Source organism: Typha angustifolia, chromosome 12 (genome assembly GCF_048772165.1).
Source record: "Typha angustifolia cultivar Huaian chromosome 12, ASM4877216v1, whole genome shotgun sequence".
Classification (NCBI taxonomy): domain Eukaryota; kingdom Viridiplantae; phylum Streptophyta; class Magnoliopsida; order Poales; family Typhaceae; genus Typha; species Typha angustifolia.
Window position 1 is genome coordinate 10,932,600 of NC_133250.1, and position 25,301 is coordinate 10,957,900.

The 25,301-nt window shown below is 39.1% G+C and overlaps 7 protein-coding genes and 1 long non-coding RNA gene across 15 annotated transcripts; 5 read left to right on the top strand and 3 right to left on the bottom strand.

The window, feature by feature from the left end:
* Positions 1-550: 550 nt before the first annotated feature.
* LOC140772605 (probable CCR4-associated factor 1 homolog 7) lies at positions 551-1,727 on the top strand. Its single transcript, XM_073114753.1, has one exon. It carries the CDS (start codon positions 751-753, stop codon positions 1,618-1,620), a length of 870 nt encoding a protein of 289 aa, XP_072970854.1. The 5' UTR covers positions 551-750; the 3' UTR covers positions 1,621-1,727.
* Positions 1,728-3,553: 1,826 nt separating this feature from the next.
* Positions 3,554-8,349, bottom strand: LOC140772606 (uncharacterized). The gene is made up of 2 exons (XR_012106318.1): positions 8,216-8,349; positions 3,554-6,021 (listed from the first exon to the last, which is right to left on the bottom strand). It is a non-coding gene; the product is annotated as an uncharacterized lncRNA (long non-coding RNA).
* On the top strand, positions 6,499-10,400 carry LOC140772604 (uncharacterized). Its single transcript, XM_073114752.1, has 10 exons — positions 6,499-7,040; positions 7,124-7,304; positions 7,484-7,617; positions 7,697-7,809; positions 8,236-8,359; positions 8,665-8,820; positions 9,125-9,277; positions 9,495-9,574; positions 9,702-9,751; positions 9,958-10,400. The coding sequence occupies exons 1-10, from the start codon at positions 6,642-6,644 to the stop codon at positions 10,089-10,091; spliced, it is 1,524 nt and encodes a 507-aa protein (XP_072970853.1). The 5' UTR covers positions 6,499-6,641; the 3' UTR covers positions 10,092-10,400.
* A 508-nt stretch (positions 10,401-10,908) lies between these two features.
* LOC140772100 (uncharacterized) lies at positions 10,909-15,324 on the top strand. 5 transcript variants are annotated; one of them, XM_073114000.1, is made up of 3 exons: positions 10,909-11,230; positions 11,967-12,248; positions 14,793-15,324. In XM_073114000.1, the coding sequence occupies exons 2-3, from the start codon at positions 11,994-11,996 to the stop codon at positions 14,811-14,813; spliced, it is 276 nt and encodes a 91-aa protein (XP_072970101.1). In that variant the 5' UTR covers positions 10,909-11,230; positions 11,967-11,993; the 3' UTR covers positions 14,814-15,324. The 5 variants fall into 5 exon arrangements, with proteins under 5 accessions (XP_072970101.1, XP_072970100.1, XP_072970098.1 ...); XM_073113999.1 differs by lacking the exon at positions 14,793-15,324 and adding an exon at positions 12,680-13,100 and having other exon boundaries at positions 10,962-11,230; positions 11,952-12,248; XM_073113997.1 differs by lacking the exon at positions 14,793-15,324 and adding an exon at positions 12,680-13,100 and having other exon boundaries at positions 10,963-11,230; positions 11,915-12,248.
* Positions 15,325-16,772: 1,448 nt separating this feature from the next.
* LOC140771896 (uncharacterized) lies at positions 16,773-18,416 on the top strand. 3 transcript variants are annotated; one of them, XM_073113719.1, is made up of 2 exons: positions 16,773-16,889; positions 17,146-18,411. In XM_073113719.1, the coding sequence occupies exon 2, from the start codon at positions 17,225-17,227 to the stop codon at positions 17,978-17,980; it is 756 nt and encodes a 251-aa protein (XP_072969820.1). In that variant the 5' UTR covers positions 16,773-16,889; positions 17,146-17,224; the 3' UTR covers positions 17,981-18,411. The 3 variants fall into 3 exon arrangements, with proteins under 3 accessions (XP_072969820.1, XP_072969821.1, XP_072969819.1); XM_073113720.1 differs by having other exon boundaries at positions 16,790-16,889; positions 17,143-18,412; XM_073113718.1 differs by lacking the exon at positions 16,773-16,889 and having other exon boundaries at positions 16,900-18,416.
* A 419-nt stretch (positions 18,417-18,835) lies between these two features.
* LOC140771898 (uncharacterized protein At2g39795, mitochondrial-like) lies at positions 18,836-21,515 on the bottom strand. 2 transcript variants are annotated; one of them, XR_012106233.1, is made up of 5 exons: positions 21,207-21,515; positions 20,784-21,124; positions 20,327-20,502; positions 20,021-20,059; positions 18,836-19,170 (listed from the first exon to the last, which is right to left on the bottom strand). XR_012106233.1 is itself a non-coding variant. In XM_073113722.1 (4 exons), the coding sequence occupies exons 1-3, from the start codon at positions 21,381-21,383 to the stop codon at positions 20,340-20,342; spliced, it is 681 nt and encodes a 226-aa protein (XP_072969823.1). In that variant the 5' UTR covers positions 21,384-21,514; the 3' UTR covers positions 18,836-19,170; positions 20,327-20,339. The 2 variants fall into 2 exon arrangements, 1 of the variants encoding a protein (XP_072969823.1); XM_073113722.1 differs by lacking the exon at positions 20,021-20,059 and having other exon boundaries at positions 21,207-21,514.
* Positions 21,516-21,945: 430 nt separating this feature from the next.
* Positions 21,946-24,023, bottom strand: LOC140771897 (uncharacterized). The gene is made up of 4 exons (XM_073113721.1): positions 23,718-24,023; positions 23,585-23,634; positions 23,427-23,479; positions 21,946-22,588 (listed from the first exon to the last, which is right to left on the bottom strand). Exons 1-4 carry the CDS (start codon positions 23,942-23,944, stop codon positions 22,196-22,198), a joined length of 723 nt encoding a protein of 240 aa, XP_072969822.1. The 5' UTR covers positions 23,945-24,023; the 3' UTR covers positions 21,946-22,195.
* A 264-nt stretch (positions 24,024-24,287) lies between these two features.
* LOC140771899 (large ribosomal subunit protein eL39x) lies at positions 24,288-25,017 on the top strand. Its single transcript, XM_073113723.1, has 3 exons — positions 24,288-24,397; positions 24,495-24,598; positions 24,731-25,017. The coding sequence occupies exons 1-3, from the start codon at positions 24,395-24,397 to the stop codon at positions 24,777-24,779; spliced, it is 156 nt and encodes a 51-aa protein (XP_072969824.1). The 5' UTR covers positions 24,288-24,394; the 3' UTR covers positions 24,780-25,017.
* Positions 25,018-25,301: the final 284 nt, after the last annotated feature.

Sequence of the window (25,301 nt, forward strand, 5' to 3'; positions counted from 1 at the left end):
TCCCATTTATTTAGTTATCAAGTTTATTATCCAGTGTAATATTAACATTCAAGGGAAGAATAGTAGATAGATAGATAAATAGATAGATATGACATCCATGAGAATTCAACACACTCGGGCTTTGTCGACTTGTATGGGCCGCCAATTTGGACCGCGGATTAACACGAGTTTTAATGCATCCTAATTCCCGTTCCCAACCCAATCACGAATTACTCGTTGTCCGATTAAAGAGATATCCGGAGACTCAGACACCGACCTTTCGCCCCACCTAAATCTCGACCGTCGAATCCTTGTCCTTCCCGAACCAGGACACCCACATCCGACCGTCCATCCCTGGCCGACACCTACAAAACTTTCGGGCACCCAACTAAGACCGTTCCGGTAGAAACCCACTTCGCATTCACCAGAAATCTATCGTCTTTCCACTGACTGGGTTTAATTCGTGGTGTAACGTTCGGTGCCTCAATCTTACGGGAAACGCGGCTCCTGTCCTACCACATTTCCCTAAGAATAGTACTAATCATTCAACCCCACGTCTTTTTATAGACTAGACCTACTTTCCCATTCTTCTTCTTCTTCCCTACTCATCCCAATTCGAAATCGATCCGATCTCAGAAACCCTAACGAGATTGCGCGCAATTCTCTGGTTGCTCGGATCTAGGGCTTCGATTTCTTCGTCGCTCTCCGGATCTAGGGCTCCTTCCTCTTCCCTCTAAGGTTTCTTATGCTCCTCTCGGATCCGATCCACCCATGTCGTCCTCGATCCCAGAGAAAGCCATCGCCGGCGGAGGCGACGTCTCCGGAGAGGTAGAGATCCGTGAAGTGTGGGCCGACAACCTCGAGGAGGAGTTCGCCGTTATCCGATCCATCGTCGAGGACTACCCGTTTGTCGCCATGGACACAGAGTTCCCCGGCGTCGCGATCCGCCCCCTCGACGTCTACAAGACCATGGCCGACCTCAACTATCACACGGTCCGCGCGAATGTCGACCTCCTCCACCTCATCCAGATTGGTTTCGCATTCTCCACCTCCTCCGGCGAACTCCCCTGCTCCCCTTCCTCCGGCCGCCCCTGCATCTGGCAGTTCAATTTCCGGGAATTTGACCCTGACGCCGACGTCTCGGCCCCCGACTCCCTCGACCTCCTCATAAAGTCTGGCCTCGACTTCGCCAAGAACAGGGAACGCGGCGTCGACGCCCTGCGCTTTGCTGAGCTCCTTATGTCATCCGGCGTCGTCCTCAACAATGATGTCGTCTGGGTCACCTTCCACAGCGCCTACGACTTTGGGTACCTCCTAAAAGTCCTAACTTGCCGCAAGTTGCCTGACACATCGGATGGATTCTTCGAGCTTATGAGGGTTTTCTTCCCTAATGTTTATGACATCAAGCATCTTACGAAGTTCTGTAGTGATGCACTCTTTGGGGGGCTTAGCTATATTGCCGAGATCTTGGGGGTTGAGCGCGTTGGGATCAGCCACCAGGCAGGTTCCGACAGCCTGGTCACTCTGGAATGTTTCTGGAAAGTGGTAGAGAGGTATCTCAAGGATTCTGTCGAGAAATATGAAGGAGTATTGTATGGTCTTGGCGATGAGTATTCGCAGCTTGTTCAAAGAAAAAGTTGATTGTTAGTAATAATCTCGTATAAACAGAAAAAGGAAAGAAAAAAAACTAATCTTGGTTAGTTGCTTTGTGCTTTGTTGATATTTTAACTTCTTGCCATTTTACTGCATCTTATGTTGGATGGATTGTAGCTTTGTTCGTTAGCTCTGGTTAAAATTATAATTTGCATGCTTAATTTGAAATCATGATAGTTATTGCCCTGTTGCACAACTTTGGATTCGTGCAAACAGGCCTTTAACAATGTGCTAGTCTCTTTCATGTGTTCGATCCATTTGCCAATGATACTTGGTAAGTATTATGCAGTTCACTTTATTAAGAGAGCTAGTTTTGTGCTACATAATTAATCCTACTCTAGAATGTCATGTCTTTAAAATACTTATCTATTTTCATACTTGTCTGCTTTATTCTGTTCCATAATTGGTATAGCATTTAAAAAGCTTTATCACCCTTGAGGTTTATGAGAATGATCATATGAGGCATGCTGTGGATTGGCAATAGTAGTAACCCATTAGGTCTTTTAATAGATTTTGCTTATAACTTTTGTATCCAAATTTACCTGAGAATAATAAATCTATTTTACAATAAGCTCCGTACCCAATTTTTCCTACTAGTGTAAATGAATGGGTACGATCAGCTGTTCACCATTCCGTAAATTAATGCCCCTTGTGAAAAGTGTGGAGCTTGGCTGGGTGGTATGGGGGCACTGCTGCCTATATTATCTTCACCTGAAGTGGTCTTTTGCAATAAATCTGAAGTCAGGTGACTGTTTATAAATGTGATGCAAGTTTTCTTATCGAGGCTGTGGTCACGATAAGTGATAGTACATTTGTCACAAGTTGCAATGTAAATTGTTCATTAAGTAGGGGGTTACACTTCTTCTCCGACTAAATAACTGTTTTCCCATGACAAAAACCCCTATTTATATATTTACCCTTGTTTTTCTTGTTTCTCATTCTGGGGAGGCAATGACGATGCTCTGAATGATCAACTGCAGTATACAGTCACTTGTTGGGTACCTGGGCATTTTCCTTCTATATCTTTGATCTAAGAGAACCTGCCTCTTTAAGCTCCTTTCAGTTTCCCTTCTGATGGAATGGCAAGGCAGCTTGGGTGGTCTGATCTACTGTGTGGCAACCGCTGCAGCCTCTTGAATTTAAGGGTGATTTGATATGGATGAGAAGAAAGGAGTGTTGGATCTTAAATGACTGATTAAACTTTAAAGATGGATCTGAGCCTCTTTCCTAAATTCCTTGTTGATTTCTTCAATCTACTATGTTTTTCATTATTTATTATTGCTATTGCTCTTGCTCTTGCTTTGGGTTCATTTGATGTGAATCCTCATCTTGTAGATGTGTGCCTTTTAATTTAAAATGCATGATCTGCATTTTTGCTTAGCCAGTACAATTGATCAAATTTTAGTCTCAGTTTTGGTCCAGAAGATCTTGAAACATCTTTCCTGCTTATGCACATTGCATCTTACCAGGTTTTCTTCTGTAGTATAGCATTGTATTATTCTGATCTATTAAGCAAGCTTTCTTTCTTTCTTCTAGTCAAGATGTCTGGTAATAAATCTCTTTTTGTTACATCAACTGGTTTTTATGATTGCCTCATTTACTATTTGTGAAGTTTCCACTGTTTGTGCATATTAACTGTTCTTGTGGTACCTCATGTTAACCTTGAGAATATGATATTCTCTCAAATATTTAGGAGTTGAACTTGCAACAAATCAGAGTTACTTAAGAGGGGGCTAGCATGGATCCTGTGTTTTGAACTATTTAAATTTCAAAAGTTTACTATTAGATAGCAGCAGCTTCATGAATGATGCGAATAGTTTTCTTTATGTATTTTTTTATATAGTAAATAATTGTACAACAATCATGTTCTCATTGAATCTAAGTCAACAGAGGAGATTCGCAATGGAATAGGTAATGTATGTGTTGTGAGTTCTGAAAAAATACACAGCAGAGACATTATGAATGAATGCGTTGAAACGTCCGCTTCTACTGTACAAGCAAAAGAGGAACAAGGAAGAGCAAGAAGATGACAAGAGATGGTGTGGCTAGGGATTTTCTACTGGTGCCTTCAATCAATTCCATGGTTATGATTTACGAGAGAATCCATTAATAGGGAGGGTTTAATGTAACTCAGCAATATCCTTCGGAAGAGGAAGTAACATTTTCTTTGCTGCTTTGCATCTTTTATTGCATTGTTTGTCTTTGATAGTCATTAGTGCTCTCTTGCTGTCTCACGCCTGTACAACTTATGCTGCAGGTTAACGTGCCCTACGAGGGAATCCTTCACATTTTGCACCGTGTAGCATTTGACCTCCAGCTATTTTGATATGCAATAGCTTGTTTCCAGATGTCTTCAAAGTATGTGGCTTTCCTAAGGAGAGGATGGAAGGTTGGAAGGGTTGCCCCTCTTCTTAGGGCCCACGATTCCTCTTCCATTTGAGGCCCTTCCTTTCATTGTTGTTGTTGTTTTCTGTTGGTTCTGTCGTCGTTGCTGCTGCTCATCTTTTCTTTGTTTATTTTTTCTGCTTTTCTTTGAGGCGATGACGATTTTGGCTCCCCCAGTAACTTGGATGTAGACTTGACTCCACTATCTTTTGGTTTGGCATTTGAGGTTTAAGATTGCTCGATGCTTAATTTATTAAGATTACCCCTTTTCTCTTCTTTATCTTCTGAGGTTATAATAGTAAGTGTTTGTATTGTTTGTAAGCATAGCATTATACAATTCTATAAGCTGGCAAGGCAAAATTTGGATGGCCTGTTGTTCCGCAGGCAACCTTTTGCAGCCATTTGTTAATTTACAACTGAGGATTAATTCCAACTGCAAGAAATTCCAGCAGTCAGAATCTACTACATTTTTGCTGCCTTGAGAAGTTAGCAATAGTCATGTCTGATAGGTGGGCCAATCTGAGCTGTATTTTTCTTTCTTTTGCTTCCCTCTGTCTGTTATTGGTTTTCTTCTCTGTTTGTAGTTTTGGTGCTGAACAATTATTTCTTCTTGATTAGCTGATGATCTGGTTCCTTCGTCTCTTTTCAGTTTTTTTAGATTTTCCTCTAGTTGTGGCTTGATGGGAAGGCAACTCGGATGGAATGCATGTAGATCTCTTGTGCCGTCACCATTCTTTTCCTTTTATATATCAACATAATGATTTTGTATTCTAACTTTTGATCGGGGAGGGAGGAGAGGAGAAACAGTTATATTGAGAGATTTACTAAGGGGAGATCTTTTTATGTTTTCTTGATCCTTATTTCTATGTGCAATCTTTTGCTTTTCTGGTATCTGTACTTGGTGAGGGTAAGGCTTTCGTGCTTTTGTTTATTTTGCTTCTTTTTTTTTCTTGGGTAAGTATGTTCTTTCTTTTTATTTATTTGTTTTACAACAGGATGCATCATTCTATCGTAATGTCAGAATATTGCTTATTTTGATGCTACTGATAATCTTCATTTCTTTTGCACTTCTTGCGTTGCCTCTCCTATTAACTTGGGGATATCAGATCGTGGATTGCCACGCTACCATGAACTAGCTGAAGATTCTTGTAAGGCTTAAGTGCATTTTGAACCCCCTGAACTATGATCCACAATCATGCTACGGTGATATTTGATTTGGGCTAGAAGAGAAGGGTGTGAGATGCTAATTGATTGATGAGAAATAAATCTGAACCTCTTTTCTGCAGTTCCTCATTGATTTCCTAAATCTCCTTTTATTTTGTGCTTTCATTTTAAGTTTGACGTGCATCTTTATCTTACTATACTTCAGGCCTTATTGATTTTTTTTAATGCCAAAAGTTTTTCTGAGTTGATGATGCTACCATTATTTTGGAGTCTGTAATTGTTAAACACTTGGTTTATTATTTCATGTTACTATAAATGCTAATTAAATTCTAGAGTTTGTTTAATTGAAGTGTACCACACTGATGTTTAATTGCAGTTGCAAGTAGGAAGTTATCCTCCCTTTATTCAGTACTTGTTAGTGTTGGTGTTCTTAAACAATAGTTGGCATAAATTAAAAAAAAAAAAACTTATAATTTATTTCAATACCAAGTAGTGGTGGGCAAAGTTTAAAGTAGAGAATCTGATACCGAGAATAAATTCATGTTACTTTTGTTCAAAGTTTTCTCTCTCTACAATCCACTCCTCTCATCATGCCTACTTATATAACTTTTGACCCCAATCTATACTGCCATAATTTCCTCCAAGGACTTGCTTGTTGTATTCATTTCATGGTGGAATCAAAGCCTGTTAACTTTGGGATTCATCACACAACCACTGAGTACTATTCTCAGCCACTCTGACCACAGAACAAGCACTGCAAGAAAACACTATTGTGACTGCCACTTGAAGCTGAAGGCATAAAGATTCTTTTATCCATGGCCTCGGAATTCCTACTCCCAGCTAAAAAACAAAGAGATATCACAAGATTCACGACAGGGAATCTTATCCAAATGAAATCATTTATCACACACAAAGGAAAAAAAAATTAAAAAATGAAGAATAAAATGTGATCATCTACAGGTTAAACTTCTCCGGTTGTTAATATGACAAGTCAAACTAAGAAGGTTATGAGGACGAAATAGTCTTTATTTCCTCACGTGAACGTCGTCCTTCTTTCATATGAGCTGTGAAATAGAAGATGATGTTGATTTGGGGTTTATGGACCAAAAGAGATATTTAGTCCATAATCAGTTGACATAAAAAGGTTTAAGTCGTTAACCAACAAATAAATAATATATATTAATATATATTAATTAAAACAAATAATTGATAAATCCAAGTTTGCTTCCGATTGGATCGATGATTTATAAACTTGGATATTGACATGGAGTCATGGAGATTATTCCAGACCAATCAGTACTAAGGTAGTCATCAGAAGGAAACTTGCAAGAAAAAATAAACAAAGTAGAACAAGCCAAAGATAACATGACTGTGTTTCTTTGTTTCCTCTCTATCCCCTTATTAATCCTTCTTATACTCCTCTCTCCTTTCTTCCCTCTTGAGCTCTAGACTTGGGAAACATGGCCATGGCTCTAGCTTCATGTCTTCCTTCTATGTTCTTCTTCCTCCTAACTATCCTATCTTTATCAACAGTTAGCTCTTTACCAGTCTTTTCTCCAAGAGCTTCAAGTTTACAATCTTTAGCTCTTAGAGCACAAAAGCCAAACAACTCTAACCTTCCATTCGCTACTCACTACTTCCCACAACAACTAGACCACTTCACTTTCAAACCAAACTCATCCAATATCTTCTACCAAAAGTTCCTCATGAACTCCACATACTGGGATAAGGGTCCAGTTCACACTGCACCCATCTTTGTTTACACAGGGAACGAAGGCAACATCGAGTGGTTCGCGGAAAACACCGGATTCATGCTCGATATCGCACCCAAGTTCAATGCACTGCTTGTGTTCATTGAGGTAAATTTGAAACCTTTAGGAGAAAAGCTCTGTGTTCTTAAGATATCCATATATAATTTGGTTGCATATTTTAATGTTTATAGCATAGGTTTTATGGGGAGTCAATGCCATTTGGGAAGAACTCGTATAATTCTGCAGATACTTTAGGTTATCTTACTTCAACTCAAGCATTAGCAGATTATGCAATCCTTATTAGAAGCCTGAAGCAGAACTTATCCGCGGAGGCATCTCCTGTTGTTGTCTTTGGTGGTTCTTACGGAGGAAGTAAGTTTTTCTTCGCAACCTTTTCATTTAGTAGTCCTTGCGGCCAAGAGCTGAATCTTCAGTATAATATATTCAGTTTACAATTATGAGTTTTCTTTGGTTTGTCACTTTTTTTTCAACCACTGAAGCTACACAAGTGTATTTTTCTGTTTCTTCTAATGAGCTCTGTTTGATTTCAGTGTTAGCAGCATGGTTCAGATTAAAATATCCCCATGTAGCCATTGGTGCCCTGGCATCATCTGCCCCAATCTTGCAATTTGACTACATTACTCCATGGAGTAGCTTTTATGATGGGGTGTCCCAAGATTACAAGGTCCAAATTGTCAGCATCACCATTTGTTGCGAAGTGGCTTAGTTACACTATCTTCTAAAAAAAATTGCATTCTTTATAGGATGAGAGTTCCAACTGCTTTGAAGTCATTAGGGAGAGTTGGGATGAGCTGATTGGAAAGGGAGCTGATAAAAAGGGCCTCTTGGAACTCAGTAAGACCTTCAGAGCCTGCAAGTAAGTTCTCCTGTTTGTTAACTGAACATCTTAAAACTGACCAGCTAATCTTTTCGCCAAGTTTAGCATTCAGCTACAACTGAGTTTTCACATTAATTAGAGTCCTTATTTCTGGAGACAATATAGGTGAAGCTTATCTATGGGCAACCCTTTCGTGATCACTAAATTTGGGTTTAGATGTGACTCTGTGCCTTATAATTATGACCTCTTACCGGAAGAAGATCCTTTTCCCCCTATGGTTTGTAGCCCCTTTTTTTCTGTACATGGTGAGACTTAACACCATCAGGTCGAACACACAAGAAGGAAAGATGTCAGAAGGCAATAATGCAGCAAAAACTTTAGGCCTTTAATTGAATATCTAATGTTCAAACAACAAAAGAATACAATTTTTTTGTAAGAAACTTACTGGCAACCGCATCTTTGCAGGCCTGTTAGTTCAGTATACTCGTTCCGAGATTGGCTATGGACCGCATTTGTATACACCGCCATGGTTGATTATCCAACACAAGCAAATTTTCTGATGCCTTTGCCCGCCTATCCTGTCAAAGAGGTACCTTTTAGTTCTAAGTTCATCTGAAGTTTTGGTACTATTTTCTTACAAGTTGAACAGCAAGAAGTTTCTAGGTCACTCTACAATCTGACGATTGTTTTACTCAAACTTTCAGTGCAATAGTACATTAGTAATAGCATCACCATTAATCTATGGTGCAAGCATTATATTTATGCTATTAATGATTCAAATAAACATCTGCATTCACTGTCAAACAAGTCTGCAATTCTTAATAAAAAAAACTCTGTAACTAAGTTGTGCAACAAATTTTGTAAACTAATGAATGTATCTATTGAATCACATAGATGTGCAAGACTATTGATGGATTCCCTCAAGGGGTGGACACAATTAATAAGGTGTTTGCAGCTGCAAGCTTGTATTACAATTATTCTGGTGATAAACAATGCTTCGAAATCGAAAATGGAGCAGATCCTCACGGCCTCCATGGTTGGGATTGGCAGGTAAGACCTTTCTCTTTTCAATTCTGCAGCTGGATATGTATTGGTGGCAGTTCTACATGTATCCTAGTTAATGCATGATCTCACATCGATGGATAAAAGGGTTCATGAACAAATACTGTGCTTTGGCTATCTTTTTGCTTTTATAAATACATGTAAATACATATGCCACTTTGGACTGAAGGGATTATATAATGTGCTTCTTCTCATAGGGTTTTAATTACTTTTAATAAGATTGCAGTTCTTTTTTTTTTTCCTTTTCTTTTTCTCTTTCTGTTCCCTTGTTGAAGTAGTCGCTTATTTGTAGGCATGCACAGAGATGGTCATGCCTATGACTTGCTCTAACGAAAGCATGTTCCAGCCATCAACTTATAGTTACGAGGAATTTGGAGACCAATGCATGGAGAAGTATGGCGTTCGACCAAGACCGCATTGGATAACTACAGAATATGGTGGCAATGTAAGTAATTGTTTCCTTTTGAACATTTCTTGCTTCTCTTCAATATGATAGACATGACTCTAACAAGCAGAAACAATGTCCAACTAATTTCTTGTCAATTGTGTATATTTTCAGGCAATATAACTACATGTTCACATTATAAATGCATACCATCCATGTATCTCAGGCTATTTGCTATCTTCTCAATGTTTTGTTTTTAATGCTTGCCATGAAACAGAGAATTGATCTGGTTCTTAAGAGATTTGGAAGCAACATAATATTCTCCAATGGAATGAGAGACCCTTGGAGTAGAGGAGGGTAAGATCCACTTCTTTATCATCATTAGTCATTTCTATTACATAATCATATGTTTAAATGTCGGTGAGCTTGAGTGTTTACTAGGTTAAAGTAATTATCTTTGACAATTGTTTTCTCTGGATTGTAGGGTACTCAAAAACATATCAACTAGCATTCTTGCCCTTGTCACAAAGGAAGGTTTGTAGAAAACTAAATATGACTAAATTCAAATATAGCAATGATCAACTCTCTTTTTGATTCAATATAACAATCTTACGGCTCATATATGAGATAGGTGCCAAAACATAAACTAAAACCATGACCCCGTTAAGATCATTTTACAGATAGTAGATTCAGAGTGCAATTGATCATCTTTTAGTTATAATTTCTTCGTTTCCTTCCAGGAGCTCATCATCTAGACTTCAGATTTGCGACAAAAGAAGATCCTGAATGGCTTGTACAACAAAGGAGGCAAGAAATTCAGATCATAAAGAGTTGGATAGATCAGTATCACAGAGATTTGAAAGAGTCGACATGATTGAGAGCTAGCGGCCATAGATAATTGCAATGCAATTATTCAAGATGGAAAAAAAATTATATCCCTTCAAAAAAAAAAAAAAATGAATTCCTTGTGACTGCGAAGAAAAAAGATAAATTCTCTTTCTAATATTTTTTTTTTCTATGGAAGTGGCATAGAAATGAACTGAATGCGCATTGTAACAAGTTAATGCATCATTTTCTCCAACAATACAGTGATTTCAGGTCCTTAGTGCAATGACACTATCTATGAAATTGTAATGCATTAATTGTTTTCTAAGATTGCAACAATTTATCTCTTTGTCAGTTCTATCATAATGTCCAAATTTTTTTCCTCTTTCCTGTTTTTTCTCCCTTCCTTTGAGGACTATAATGAGAGATTAATCACCAAATATGTATTGGGGGCACAAAGTCCTTAATTAATTTCTTACAAATGCTTACTCGGATTTTGTAGGATATCTATTTAGGATATTTCCAATCATTATTAGAATACAAGCAGTATTTGCCACAATATAATTGAGCAGACTTTCCTATGAGAAATCCAAACTTTCCAAATTTCTGATCCTATGAAGTAACAAAAAATCAAAGATCACGTTGAATTCTCCATAAATAGGCATGACGGAGAATATATAGTTGAAATGGACAAGTATACATATAAATAAACTCTTTGTCACAAAACAACTGCAGAAAATTGGAAGAAGCTACAAATGGAAGCCTCAAAACCAAGAGAACAAGAGATGGATTGTCCGAAATGGATCGAAAAGGAAGAATGAGTAAATAAAGATCTTACCTTGTGAGTCTTCATCTTGTAGCCTTGAGACTGGGCTTTTGGGAGGGAAATGGGACCAGAGAGAGAGAGGTAGTTTTGAAGAATAAGAGGAGACCCAAATAAGGATTTAGAGGAGCTGAACTAGTTTGTTTTGTCGGGCATTTCCTCGAACAACTTTGCTGCATTTCTATTTGTGGCACTTTCTGGGCCGTACGCATCACACAGAAGCACGCAATCTTGGCCGTTGGTTCTGGGGTTACGTAGAAGAGAAGGGGAAAAGATTACTTAAAAATTTGCTCCCCATTAGTGGTTCGGGTATTTCTCACATTTATACGCCCAGGCGATCCTATCTTTCCAATCGATTCTTGAAGGTATTTGACTAATTTCTTCCTCTGGAGGATAATATAGTTGGATTTTTGGTTCCCTTTAGTGATCAGTCTGGAGTCGCGCATTTATATTTTACGTATTTCCCTGAGTTTGTAATGGATCTCACTGTTATAGCCACTTAATCCGGTTTCTTTCATTCTTTCTTGTTTTTTAATTCGATACTTCTATAGACCAAGTACTTCCCGCTTTCAATCCTTTCGAACTCTTCTGCAAAACCTTTCGATGTGTTTATGAAACATATCATTGAAGAACTATCCTTTTTTTCCAGAGAAAAGATGCGCATGAATATTGGTGCCCATATCAAAGCTTTTATCAGATTAGTTTGTGCACAAGATTGCTTCTCTAGGGCATGTTCAACGCTTACATCTTGGATACCCGATGTTTTGATCTGATTGATGTGTTCTTATAGTTTTGTCTTTGAAGTGTAACATGTAGACTTTATTTTTATGATCTTGAAATTTTAACATAGATTGCTTGAAATGTACTGTGTTGCTGAGCAACAATGTCCATATTTAAATATGCTATCATGTCGAGAATTTGCAGAGTAATATGTTTTTGGTCTCTCATGACATTGACTCAATTCTTATATTATATGCAAAATAGTTGAAAGTATTGTTTGATATTCCTAATTCTAAGTTTGCTATAAAGTTGTTTCTCCTTTTTTGAAGTAAAATGTACAGATTGAAACATTATAGTGTTCACAAGATTTTCTTCTATTAGGCAGTAAGACCAAGTCCAACGCATGAGATGGCACCCCGGTCTCGGTTGTCCGGCATGCAAAGACAGGTCTTAGGTCTGTATAGAGGATTTCTTCGAGCAGCTCGCCAGAAGGCCCCAGAAGAATGTCGCAGGGTTGAGTCAGTTGTTTCAATTGAATTCCGCCAGAATGCAAAGAATGTTGATCGCAAGAATTTCCTTTACATTGAGTACCTATTGAGAAGAGGACAGAGGCAGCTTGAGCAACTAAAGAATCCTGATACTACAGGATTATCTACCCTTAATGTAAGTTGGAAAGAAATCAAATGCCCTCACATCTTATATTCTCTTGTCGCATCATTCATCACCACTTGTGAAGGATGGATACTTCATTTTGCTAGTCGCTTATATTTGATTACTATATTCTTTTTAAACTTCTTTGATTTTTTGAATAGCTGGTTGAGGATACATTATATTATCTAGGAGGATTGTAGTTTTTGAGGCAATGGTGATGGACTATAAGTGCTTTTATGATAGATCAATAATTCAATAATCTCCTTAGAAGGTTTTTTTTTAGCCATCATTTTCAAGATCTGTATCATGTATCTGCCATACCATCACACAGTATTTTGATACTTGAGTCCATTATTTTAGATATCTTTTGTCAGATAGAATCTATGGTCTATGTGAGGATGAACTGCTCTAACAAGTTCCACACATTCTTCTGAAATTATCAGGCTACATCTGCTACAAGTGTCCAATCAGATATTGAGATTTCTGGACCTGCTTATGATAAATACCATGGCGATGAAACAAATAATAAAGTTATACCCAACATGTTGAAAATTTTGAATTGAATCTTGCTTCCAGACTCCAGTTAAATTTTGCATCACAATGTTGTTCAAATTCAAAGAAGATAGCCAAACCTTGGCGTAAGTTGGAAGAATCAATTTACTCTGGAGAGATCACTTGCTGTAGTAGCCTTTTGTTCTTTTTTTTACTCTGAAGTTTGATTAATTCAAGCAGAAGAAGAAAATCTGCATCTTATCAATAATGTATCCTATATTTCAGTCTTTTTAGACAAGTTACTCTGCAGTTGATAAATACAGTTTTAGAACCTTTTATTCTTCACTTGATAATATTTGGTTCTTGTGCATACATCTTTGCTCGTATTCCTTCAGCTTTATATGAAGATTCTCCACTTGAACTAGTTAAATTACCAGGTAAATTTGTTTCTTTTCAACTTACACTAGAGCAATGCATAACCTCCTAATTACCTGATGAAGATCCCTATGCACTTTTCACATTGCATACTCAACTTCTCTAGTTGAGGAGTTTTAGTCCATTGACAGATCAGTAAAATTTTATCACATTTGTTTGGTAGTTCAGCAATCATTGTCTTGGAACTGTGCTACCTTCTTTCAACATCTAAAGTATGAAAATTTTCAGCCAGATTACATAAACTTGTTGGTGCATTTAATCCATTATGTGCAGCATGAATCAGATGTTCATTCACTTGATAAATACTCATACTATTCTTAATGAAATGTCGATGCTTTGTCTGGCACAGTTTTCTTGCCTGTTAGATCTTTTTCTGTAAGGAGACTAGATCTTTTTCTCTACCTTCATCTCTTCCACAGTTTTCTTGCCTGTTAGATGACCAATCTCCCAAGTGATTCTACATTTGACTAGAAAGTCTTATAGTTTGCGGTGGAGAATAAACTCTCTCAGCAGACTCATAACATTTATAAGCAGAGGTCTTTTAGTTGTGATTCATCAGTTGCTGTTGTCTGTTAGTCTGGCACTTTCTTTCTTCAACATAAAATGTGCTCAGTGGATCAACATCCAAGCCTAAAGAATCTACCATGGTAGGACTAATCAGAAGTACTTTTCTTATGGAGATTGAACTAATTATGCCTTGGATTTATACCATTATTCATGAGGCACGACTTGTTGATTGATGGATATGGACATCTAACCTACCTAATGTAATGATGTAAGCATTCTAACTTTATATTGATTTCTAAAAAGGGGGACAAATTTTTCAATGTTATCTAGTAGTAGATTTTTCCCACGAACAGGATAATCAGAAGAAGTTCATTCTTCTACTGACTGAATCCAGATACTAAATTGATGTGGTCTAGATTGAGGTAAAGCACACGCAAACAGAAATCAGCAGGGGCAGCTGTTTATAGGATCAAACTTGATTTGGGTCTATATTTCATTTGTCTTGATCCAAGAGCAGTTAAAGAAGACCGGGATAACCTAATAGTTTTCAAAGTCATTGATGTTGCTATCCTGACTCTGTCATATAGGAAGTTTGATAAGAAAATGGCCTTCAGAATTACTATTTCAGAGTGGATGTCTATCCTAGCCAATTGAGTATTATCATGTCATTTTCTCCTTGTATTTTCTCCATGTAGAACTAAGTCGCTTTATGGTTAAGTTATTCTTTCATCAGAATAGCATCTCGGTGAGCTTCATTAATTTGTTATATTTGCCACAGTTAATTTGCTAGGAGCCTTTTTTTGAGCATAAGCTAGGAGATAGTTGTGGAGTTTGTATCATGCATCATGGAAACTTTGTTGTTCTTTTGGCATCATGTTCTCTTTAATGAGGACATAGTTGTGGAACCTTGGACCTTCGAATCAAAGGAATGTTTGCATACTATAGATTCACGTACTTGTTTCAGTATATCAAATGAACTTAATAGTATCAGAAATGTTTGGTATAAATCATGGATTACACTTAATGATGCAAATGATGTAAACATCCTCATCTCTTGACCTTTTCTTATATATTTATTTATGTTACTCATTAGTTGATTTCTTCCATGCATGCCTTGGACAGACGAACAGCAGATCTTACTGAATCCAGAATAGAACAGATGAGATGAGGTAAGGCAGATGCAACTCAAATAATAAAGGCCAGTTGTTAATTGGATCCAACTAGAGGTGGGTCTCTATCTCAGTCCAATGAGCTGCTTAGACCTAGCAAAGGACTAGAATAAAACTTGGAAGCAACATCCAGGTGATTAAGCTGCTGATGGCTTTCTGCACTCATGGATGGTGACTGCTATCTTCTCCCTGCTGTAATGTTATGAATAAATTAAACCCCTGATGTGAGGAGCATCTTGCTCCTCCTACTTCAGTTTGATTGATGTGGTCAGAGTAAGAAGGTAATCTGACTAAACTCTAGTTAACTGGTGGAAGGATTGATAAGATAAGTGGAGAAGATTTTTAGGACAACAAGTCAATTATTGAAGAAATAGTTGAGATTCCATACTTCTCAGAGTAAAAGGCCAAATCTCTTTCTGTGCAAGCAAATTACTCTCAATGTTGAAAGGTGAAATTTTTAAATAAGCCTTACTTTGTGGAAATTGTTACTCATCTTTACATCTAGCTGCAATATTGAGGGTGGCAGAGAAAGAATTTTTGGCCTTCTGGCATTGTTTAACTTGTGCCATTGTTCTTGTTTGACATCTTCTCCTCCACTGTTTATTGTAGATAAACATGGGTGGGGGGGCAGATGTTGACCTTAAGATCCCAATAAGATATGACCTAACTGATCAAAATAGACAATCTCTAGCAGGGAAAATCTTCCTACATTGAAGTGTGCTGCACTTTTAAGCACTTTGACATTTTCAGTCAATGGAAACACTAGAAGCCACCCACACATCTAATAACTTGGCTACTTGTATAATGCACCAGATTCTCTGCAGCTAGGGCTGCACGAATGCCTCGCGATGGGTTGTTTGTAAACTAACTTGTTGTTAGCCAGTCAGAGGGCGCCAAGTCGCCGCGGGATCCGGATGCAAGAAATTTGCTGCAGCCAGGGGAGGGGGGTGCATCCGGTGGTGATGGGGAACTCTTATTATTTCTCGTGATGGCTATCATGGTACAGTTTCCACAAATGAGTTTGTTTCAGTGTAGGACAGCACTTGGATGTGCCTTGTTCCACGTCAGCTTCTATGGTCCTTTGTCGGCCACCTGTCGGATTTCGATAGATCTCGTCTCGCCACGTGCAGCCTCCCCATTCGTGGCTCGCGTTGGCGTATCTGCTTATAATTGGCTGCTTAATGTCGAAATTTACTCCACTTCGCTAAACCCAATTGGCACAAGTGCAGGCTAATTGGACACTTAATTGAATGATGGGTTTTTCTTAATCTTATCCTCCAACCAAAAACAAAGTTGCCAGTAGAACTCACCACCTTAAAGGAGATGAGTCATCAGCATAGGAAGAATGCTTCACATTAACTCTAATCAGGATTAAGCAAATTAATCAACAATATATATATATATATATATAAATTATCATAAAATAATTAATGTGCTAGTTTGTTTCAACTATATATATATATATATATATATATATATATATATATATATATATATATATATATGTTAGGCAAGCAAATTCTGAATTTTACCAATGTGCATGCATGCCAAAACTTGTTAATTATGAGCATTAATTATGTTGAGTGTGAAGCATGCCAAAGCAAATGGAAAAAATCAATTGGAACTTTGTATATGGCCATATACGCTTACATTTAATTAAGGGTGTATTACGTCAGTAATTACCGCCTCATACACCAAATCTCCAACCTTTATTCTACCAAGTGCACTGTATAATACGCAATTAATGAGTACATAAAGAATACAAAATATTTGAATCCAATTCTAGTGAGCTACAAGACTGGTCAGGACTAAGTCCATCTCGAAGACCATCTCAAATAATATTAATTATATGGAAAATTTATTAAATCTTCTCTCGCCAATCATATACCTTATTTACCCATCGTTCTTGTCAAGTTTGGACAACTCCTTTGAAGAATCCCACAAAAGAAGGAATGTTTTAAAAATATATATATATATATATATAGAGAGAGAGAGAGAGAGAGAGAGAGAGAGAGAGAAGGGGAGGGGAATGGAAGAGATTAAAAGCCATGTAAGTTTAATTTCTTTGCAAGATTTAGATTCTTCTCACAACCATCTTGCTTTTTGTTATGCATAAAACTCTCCCATTAAAGCCATCGAATTAACCAGCTGGTCATTACTTCCTTTCTTGGGGGATTGCATTGATCTTTTTCCATTCATGCATGCTCTCCAATCTCTTTATAAGAAGCAAGAACAAGAAGAGGAGGAGGAGAAGATAAAATACTAAACTTCTTTTTTTATTTTATTTTTATTCTCATGGAAAGAAGTCTCTCTGAGAGCTCAAGCATCTCAGTTTCCGAAGCATTAGAGCACAAGAAGAGTAGTAATAATAATCGCTTATGCTGCATGGAGATAGATGAAGAAGAGGAGAGAGGTGATCAAGAAGGGAAAGATGGAGGAGAGGAAGGTGGTGACGTGGAGCCGGCGTTGGAGCTCGACCTCCTCGGCGTGCTCGGCGGCGGGGAGCAGAGTCCGCGCGTGGTGGTGGCAGCGGCGGCTTCGCCGGAGTCGGAGCCGCGGGTGTTCTCGTGCAACTACTGCCAGAGGAAGTTCTATAGCTCGCAGGCGCTCGGCGGCCACCAGAACGCGCACAAGCGCGAGCGAACGCTCGCGAAACGCAGCGGCGGCGGCGCCGCCGGACGGACCGGCGGAGGTTTCCCTGGATTCGGCGTCGACCAATTTCGGTTCCCGCCGAGCATGGCGACGATGCCTCTGCATGGGCCGTACGGAAGCGGAGGAGCCGCCGCCGGAAGTGGTGGCGGTGGACCGCTCGGCATCCACGTGCACTCTATGATGAACAAACCGTACTTTGGGACGTCGACGGCCGCAGCAGCTGCTGGGTGGGTCTACGGGCAACACGGGTGGAGCCGGTCGGCGGCGGCGGCGATCGTGAACCGGCAGGCGAGCGCCGGGCGACTTTACTCGCAGGAAATATATGGGGCGGCGAGGGGGCCGGTGGCAGCGAGATTTGATGAGTCAGCGGCGGCCACCGGGTATAGGTGGGACGGTGGCGGCGGCGGCGCAAATGGTGGAACTGGTGGTAGTCATTTGAATGTTAGACAAGAGGAGGTGGCTAAGCTTGACTTGACTTTGAAGCTCTAAGAGCAGTGATTAATTAACCTTTGAGCTAATATTAACTTTGTACTCTTAATTTGGGTGCACATCATTTCAGTTTCTGATCGTTTGTAGTTTGGTAACTTTGATCTTGTTTGAATTTGGTGTTGTCTATCTTCATTGTTTTGATTTTATGTATGAATGGAATGCAATAATTCTAGATGAATAGCTCATTTTCTCTAACTTAGTCAATTAAATTCCTACTTGTAACTCATCAATGCAAAAATGGTATTCTTACTCTTGCGAGCAGCATATTCTGTACCTTAGATGGTAATCTATTCGTTGACGACTCCACTGCTACTATTAACTCCTTTATATCTTTCTAAGAGATGGGAATCATAAAGGTAATTAACTAGGAAATATTGCTTTCCTAGCTAGATTACTATCTCCATATGTCTCAAAATTTGAACCAAATAGTTGATGTGAACTTTGAATGGTATCTATGTGTAGTTACTTCTGAGTTGGCTCTCCTCTATTTGACTTAACAAGCAAGAAAGATCTCCAGGAAATTTACTTTTCCAAACTGAGACTGTGATAAATGCTAGCCTAAATCATGAAATTGAAAAAAAAAAGAGAAAGAAAAAAAGTGAACAGGTCTTGTAGGCTTGATCAAGAGCTAGGAACAAGATATCATTTTTCGTCTATTATTTGCATGTTATAATTACTACTAGAACAATATTCTAAATGCATTCCAAACAAATGCCTCGAGAACAGGATAAAGTATTACACTAATCAATTAGACCAACAACCCATAAAGAAAAGTTTCCAGAAATCATGGTAAATCAAGTAGATACAACAACTACACCTTTAGCAGACAAGTGAGATGGACCAGAGCATAATAAGTTATGTGGAACAACTATGTCTCTCTTCCTTTACCATCCAGTGTCACATGAAAAGAAGAAAAGGAAACAAGTACAAAGTTTTGAGTGAAAATAAGGAGATCTACAAGGTAGAGAATGGAGTTATTAGTCAACTGTGCCTTATTACAGATCCCTCTGTTGAACAAATGTCTTGACTTTAATTTTTCTTTTCAAAATACTGATGCAAATATGTATATGATCTTACACAGTAAAATGTATAAGAATCCACAAATGGAATTATATTCCATCCTGAACTGCCTTCCCTGCAGCTAACACGCTTCTATATGCCCCCACATGATCTCCATTAAAATCTGATACCTGAAAACCAGGAGATGTACTTGTTTAACATTAGCTACTGCTTTCGCTGCCACATATGCACAAACCACATGCAAAAATAGTGCATTAGCTATTTCTTTCAACACTGCATATGCGCAAACCACATACAAAATAGTGCGTGACTGCTTTTAATATGCTTTTCTTAGTTGATAAACACCTCATTCAGCCACTAATATGCCTTTGACCCCAAAATGGTGGTGTCTAAATCAATGTGTGTTGGACAGGAGTACTATTTTGCTATCATTCCATGAGTGTTATAATGTAGAAGGGCAAAGATGGCACTTTTCATTACTAAACTAAGTTATCCAAGCCAAAGTAATCCCACTCTCCAACTGCTGCATTAAAGATTATGTAGCTGATCGATATCAACAAATACAAGTAATGACAATTGGCACAAGTGATCCATGTCACTGCATGCAATACAAACGCTCAACTTGAAATTAAACTACCGTCCTCAAGCCGTCTTATTTTGTCATCAATACAAGTTTTGACTGATTCCTAGATATCTTTGAGACTGGGCCAAATCTGATTGGTCTCGGCCCAAAAACAGCACATCAATAGCATAAAAGTGTATGCTAAGTACCTAGAAAGTGAGCATATGGAATCAGGAGGAGGCATTATACGTCCTCATGCTATTTTTAAGAGACGATCTGCAGAAATGTAGTGTATTATATGGAGATGAAATCGCACTGTCTATGATACTTATTAGGCAAATACTTCAATAAAAAATCACAATTCTCGCTCATGAGATCCATGTCTATAAATAGTTGAACTGTAAAGGAATGTCATGGAACTTATCTTCCAAACTGCTAAAAGAAATCTTCTGACTGACCTTAAATGTTAGGTGCACAATACCCATCCCAGAAATAAACTGCAAGATGTTAGACATGTTCGAGTCAAAACTAACCTCTTCCTTTTATAGAATATAAAATATGATTAGTTTTTAAACTATGCTCAAGTTGCTTTGGGTGAGGTATAAAATAAGCAAACCATATCAGGATATATTTGATAGTTATCCATGGTAAGAAACCTTATCAAGATAGTATTCAAAGATATACATAAATCTCAAAGGCACAAATATTAGTGGAATGAATAAGTAGAGTAGAAACAAATCAAGTGATAGAGAATAGATGCGAACCCTAAATAATTTATCAGCCTCTCTGGACATAAGACTCGACAATCATCAGCCACCGTAGAAGCTCGGCCTTATCCTTGTTCAACATGTACTCATGCAAGAACTCTGCAAGCTCATCATCAACGCCCCTCTCCTCCAGGTATTCCTGAACCGACTTCCGCACCCCCTCCTCCAACTCCCTGCCCATCATGTCATAACCAAATTACAGATCCAGAAAAAGAGTATGCCTTCTTTTGCCATCAGATAAGAGGTTGGAATATCTACCAATAATAACTTTAAAAGGCTGCATTTCCCACTTTCTCATCATTCACTTTACAAGGGCAATTTCTAAAAGTGCAACAAAAAAAAATCGCATATTTATCTTCTTTTTTTATCCAGGATAATTTTCAAGCCAGCATATCATACATTTGCAACTACGCAAAGGAAACCCTAAATTTGCCATTTTGAAATAAGGCATCACCTGAAATCGCGGCCCATATAGGGGGTCACGGCCATTCCCTTCCGACGAAGAGGGAAAACCTTCTGCACAACAAGCGAGTCGGGCCACGCAGAGCAGATGAACTCGAGAACTGAATTGCTCTCCTCGCCTTTCGACACCTCGACGACGAGGCTTATATGGAGTCGGAGCCCCTTCTCGTAAGCTTCCACCTTTTTGAACAGCGGCGCCTCCGGAACTGGGGCAGCGCCGTCGAACATGGTGGCGTCGACCTTGATGTCATCGGCGCCGTGCTTGGACCTGAGCCGGATCCATTGCTCGCCGGGGTGGTCCTCGACGGCGAAGGATTTGAAGCTGGAGACAGGCTAAGAAGAGAGAGAAAGAGAGAGAGGAGTGAGAAAATAGAAGGTTTTGAGAGGAAATTGCGAATGGGGTATTGGTGATTACCGGGTGAGGTGGGCGGTAATCTGCGAGGCAGGCGATCTCGGAGCGGAGGATCCGGAGGAGGTTGGAATCGAACGTTGAAGGATGCGGCTCCGAGAGGAAGGAGCGAGAAGGAGGAGAAGAAGGCGAGGATTTGAGGAGGGAGAGGAGCCATGGCTTGTTGCGAAGGAAGCGAGCCATTGGGTATTAGGGCTGGGGTTTAGAGGTTTAGTAAGGGGTTTTAGGCACGGATAAGTTGTCGGAATAAGTTTGCTTTCGGGGATAACGTGGGAATAAGGAATGGTTTTTGTTTCAGGCTATCCATATTAGGCTCTATTGGCACAAGAAGGTTAATGTTATATCTCTATACAAGAATGAATTACATATGTAAAAAAAATTAGTAACGGAGTTAAAATAGTAAAAGCTCATTAATTCTCTCATACCCAAAACAATAGTGAAATTGTATTTACATATACAAGTAATATGACATCTATGCATGTCAGAAGCTTCCAAGAGCACCACTACATTTGATGGACTAGTGCAATGAGAGTGTAGGCTCATGCAGTCTCATTGAAACAGAGAGCATCAAGAAGTTGACTTCCCCAAACCTAAGAACATAACATCACTCAGAAAAAAAAGACTATCAGTTCCTCCTATGACATATTGTGCAGTTCTATCATAACATCCACAGGAAGGACAAACTATTGGATCCAGCTTATGAGTTCCAGTTTGATTCATCATCAAGTTCTCTGACTCCTAGATGGATATTATAGATTCTCTCTTTATAAGAAAAAAAAAGATTCAATAGTATCACCACACAACGCCGACTCTAACTTTGATAGAGAGAAAAAAATACAGTGGGAATGTATCAACTTTGTTCCTCGAGCAAAGAAGACAACATGGCTAGAATATATCGTGGGCAAAACACTTTTGCTTTTCCTCTTGAATTGTTTCCAGTTCCACTCACATTGCAAGGTACCGTTTACAGATGCAAAGCCGTATGACATCATCTCTCATACACCAGACCCCTCTTCTGCATTCCCAACCGTCTCTGGTTGTGGCTTAGAGCCCACCGTTGTTGCCACCTTAGTTGGAGGGTGAGATCCACTGATGCTCTCATTGCTCTTGTTTGTCCTGTGTTCACCGGTTGTAGAATTATTTTTAGGATCACCACTCTTGTCAGTAGGTGCAACTGCTTCCTTCCTGCGTATCTCTTGGTCTGTAGATAAGTTGGAAGGTGGAGTTTTCTTCTTTTCATCCACGATATCCTTTATAACCTCCTCTAGAGCATCTAACCTGACTATTACCTTTGATAACTTTACATCAGAATCTTCTTCAACTGACTCCAATTCAGCTTGCTTTGCCTTCTCTTCTTCCTCGGCTTGTTTCTTTTTCTGCTCCACTTCCTGATATACGGAAAACAATAATCACTTTATCTCCAATTTGATGATTTAGAAAATTCAACGCTTGATTGTCTGATTCGACAGGAACATTACATTAGGAATAAGAATGACGAATAGGGTAAGCAACAAGCCTGATATATTCTTGCATAAAGAGGAGAGAAGATGGTAATTAATGTTCTTGAGGCCCAAAATACAGTGCATATGTTGAACCTCCAGTTTAAAAATAATGAGACATCATTGAACATTCAAATCGATTATATTGATATCAAAATTGAAGTTCTTTTACAAACATTTGCATAGTCTAAGCTTATCAGGTCCTTTCATCTTACATACTATGTAAGTAGCGACATACAACTTCACCTCAGTGAGTTTACATTATTTAGATGATGAAAGATGACATAAGATGGTAAAGAGAAAACTTTTTTCTACCTTGCAATCAAACTAAACTACTCAATACAATTTGAATCCAAGCTGTTTCGATACAATTCAAGTTTCTGATTCATTGCATTGAGCTGTATCAGGATCAGCTAACATACACTTGAAAATCAATCAACTAAATCTGATCAAGAACTAGTAACGTTTGGATCCAATTTTGGTCTGAACTAGAATGTTCAGATCAGTTTGAGGTATTGCAGAATGACATATATGAAAACTGGTTATACTTCCTCTATAGAGCAAAGGGTTGACCATGCCTTATTCCAGAAAGGGTGAAATCATTTCTTTTGGCTCAAGAAGTTATATCTTGAGAACCAAACGGATCATAATTGCATCAAACGACATATAGCCCACAAGCAACACATACCAAAACAAGTGAGAAAGAAGAAGAAAACCAGTATATTACCGCTTCCATTCTTCTGATCTCATATCGCGCATACTGAGCCACCAAATAAACCGCTGCATCCCCACAAATCGAATTAATAAAAGATAAAAATCAGATTTTTCTCACCAGCACTGCAATAATTACTCGCATACAAGCCGCAACAATCAAAGAATTCCTACCTAGCGAAGGCATGCATACGAAGAAGAGCTGCACCAGATGGAAATCGAGCCTGCCACCCAATTCCCAGATCAATTCCAAAACCCTAAACCCTAGGAAGCGAGAAATGGGGGAAAGGTGGGGATAGTAGAGTACCCGAACTTCTTAGGCTTGGGAGGCGTCGTGAATAGGATCTTAGCAGCCGTCATGAAGTCGAGGTTTTGGAGCTGGCGGTATGCCTCCCCCCTCGCCGCCCCCTCGTCGGCTGCTCCTGCGGACGAAGACGATGCCACCGCCTTGTCTCCCCCGGTTCCGGCGGCGGAGGAGGAGAGCCGCCTCGAGGTTAAGAGAAGGCGGAGGCCCCGAGACCATCTCACCCTCATCGAGCGGAGACGGCAGTGAAGAATGCGGCATCGATTCGCAAGCCGAGCATGAGAAATCGGCAGCGAGTTGGTCAAGGAGGAGGCTATTGGGCCTAGGCCGAAGCCCACGTAAGAAGTGAGGAGTCCAAACCAAATAGTAAATTGTAAACGGGAGTATTTGCATATAACGCCCTAAAGTTCCTCTTTTCGCGGTTCAAACTTACTATTTTACAAAAGGACCTACCCATTTTCAACAAATTTCCCCCGGAAGGTGAGCCTTGTTGTTGGAGACTTCGTTTTGGCAAAGATTAGGGTGTTATTCGCAAAGTTTTCATTAAAAGAATTTCACGTGAAAGTCACGTGCCTATCTCACATATAAATATTTCACCACTCTTCCCCCTCGTTCGTGCTAGGGTTTTTCGCCGTCGCCGCTCGTTGAGTTCAGAACAAGCAGCAGCAGCAGCAGCGAACATGGTATCTCTTTCTCTCTCGCGGATTTAGATTTAGCGTTTCAAGGTTCACTTCCGATTTTATTCTTCTCTTATCCTAATCTCCTCTTCTTCTCTCTTAGCCGTCGCACAAGACCTTCATGATCAAGAAGAAGCTCGCGAAGAAGATGCGGCAGAACCGCCCCATACCCCACTGGATCCGCATGAGGACCGACAACACCATCAGGTCTCTCTCTCTCTCTCTCTATCTAATCAGCAAATTTGATTCCTTTTTGGTGGTTACTTTGTGATCTATTCTTCATTTTCTGGATTTTTATGATACGATATTGATGCTTGTTATTCGCTGCCCTCTTTCCAGGTACAACGCGAAGCGCAGGCACTGGCGTCGCACCAAGCTAGGGTTTTGAGACGTTATTATTTGTTTCTTTCTTCTGTTATGTTGGAAAGCTCGTAACTGGTTATCTGCATTGCTTTGTTTGACGCTCTCAAAGACCTTTGGATGAGAACGGAGAGATTTTTGAATGTTTTAAGATCGAATTGGGCTCTCTGAGCTTAGTCTATGATGTTAGATGCTTAAAATTACTCATTGTTGCCTTTTATACTTATATTATTTTGGTAAAATGTTCAATCTTCTTTTCTTCGTCATGAATCTTGATGCATTTGTGTATTGTTAGACCTGTTTTGATGCAGATACTCTACATGACAAAATTTCCCGACATGTTATATATTTGCATTAGTTATCCTTGCACATTAGTCTAACTGCATAACAAGGTAGCCATCTACAGAATTATTCTTATTAATTACTCTTTGTTGATAATCCTATAAGTCTCTCCACACATTGACGTACATTTTTCAATTCCAACCACCTGAACATTCTCAAAAACTTTCTAAGATTCCAGCTGTATTATCCTCCTTGACATCTACTTCAG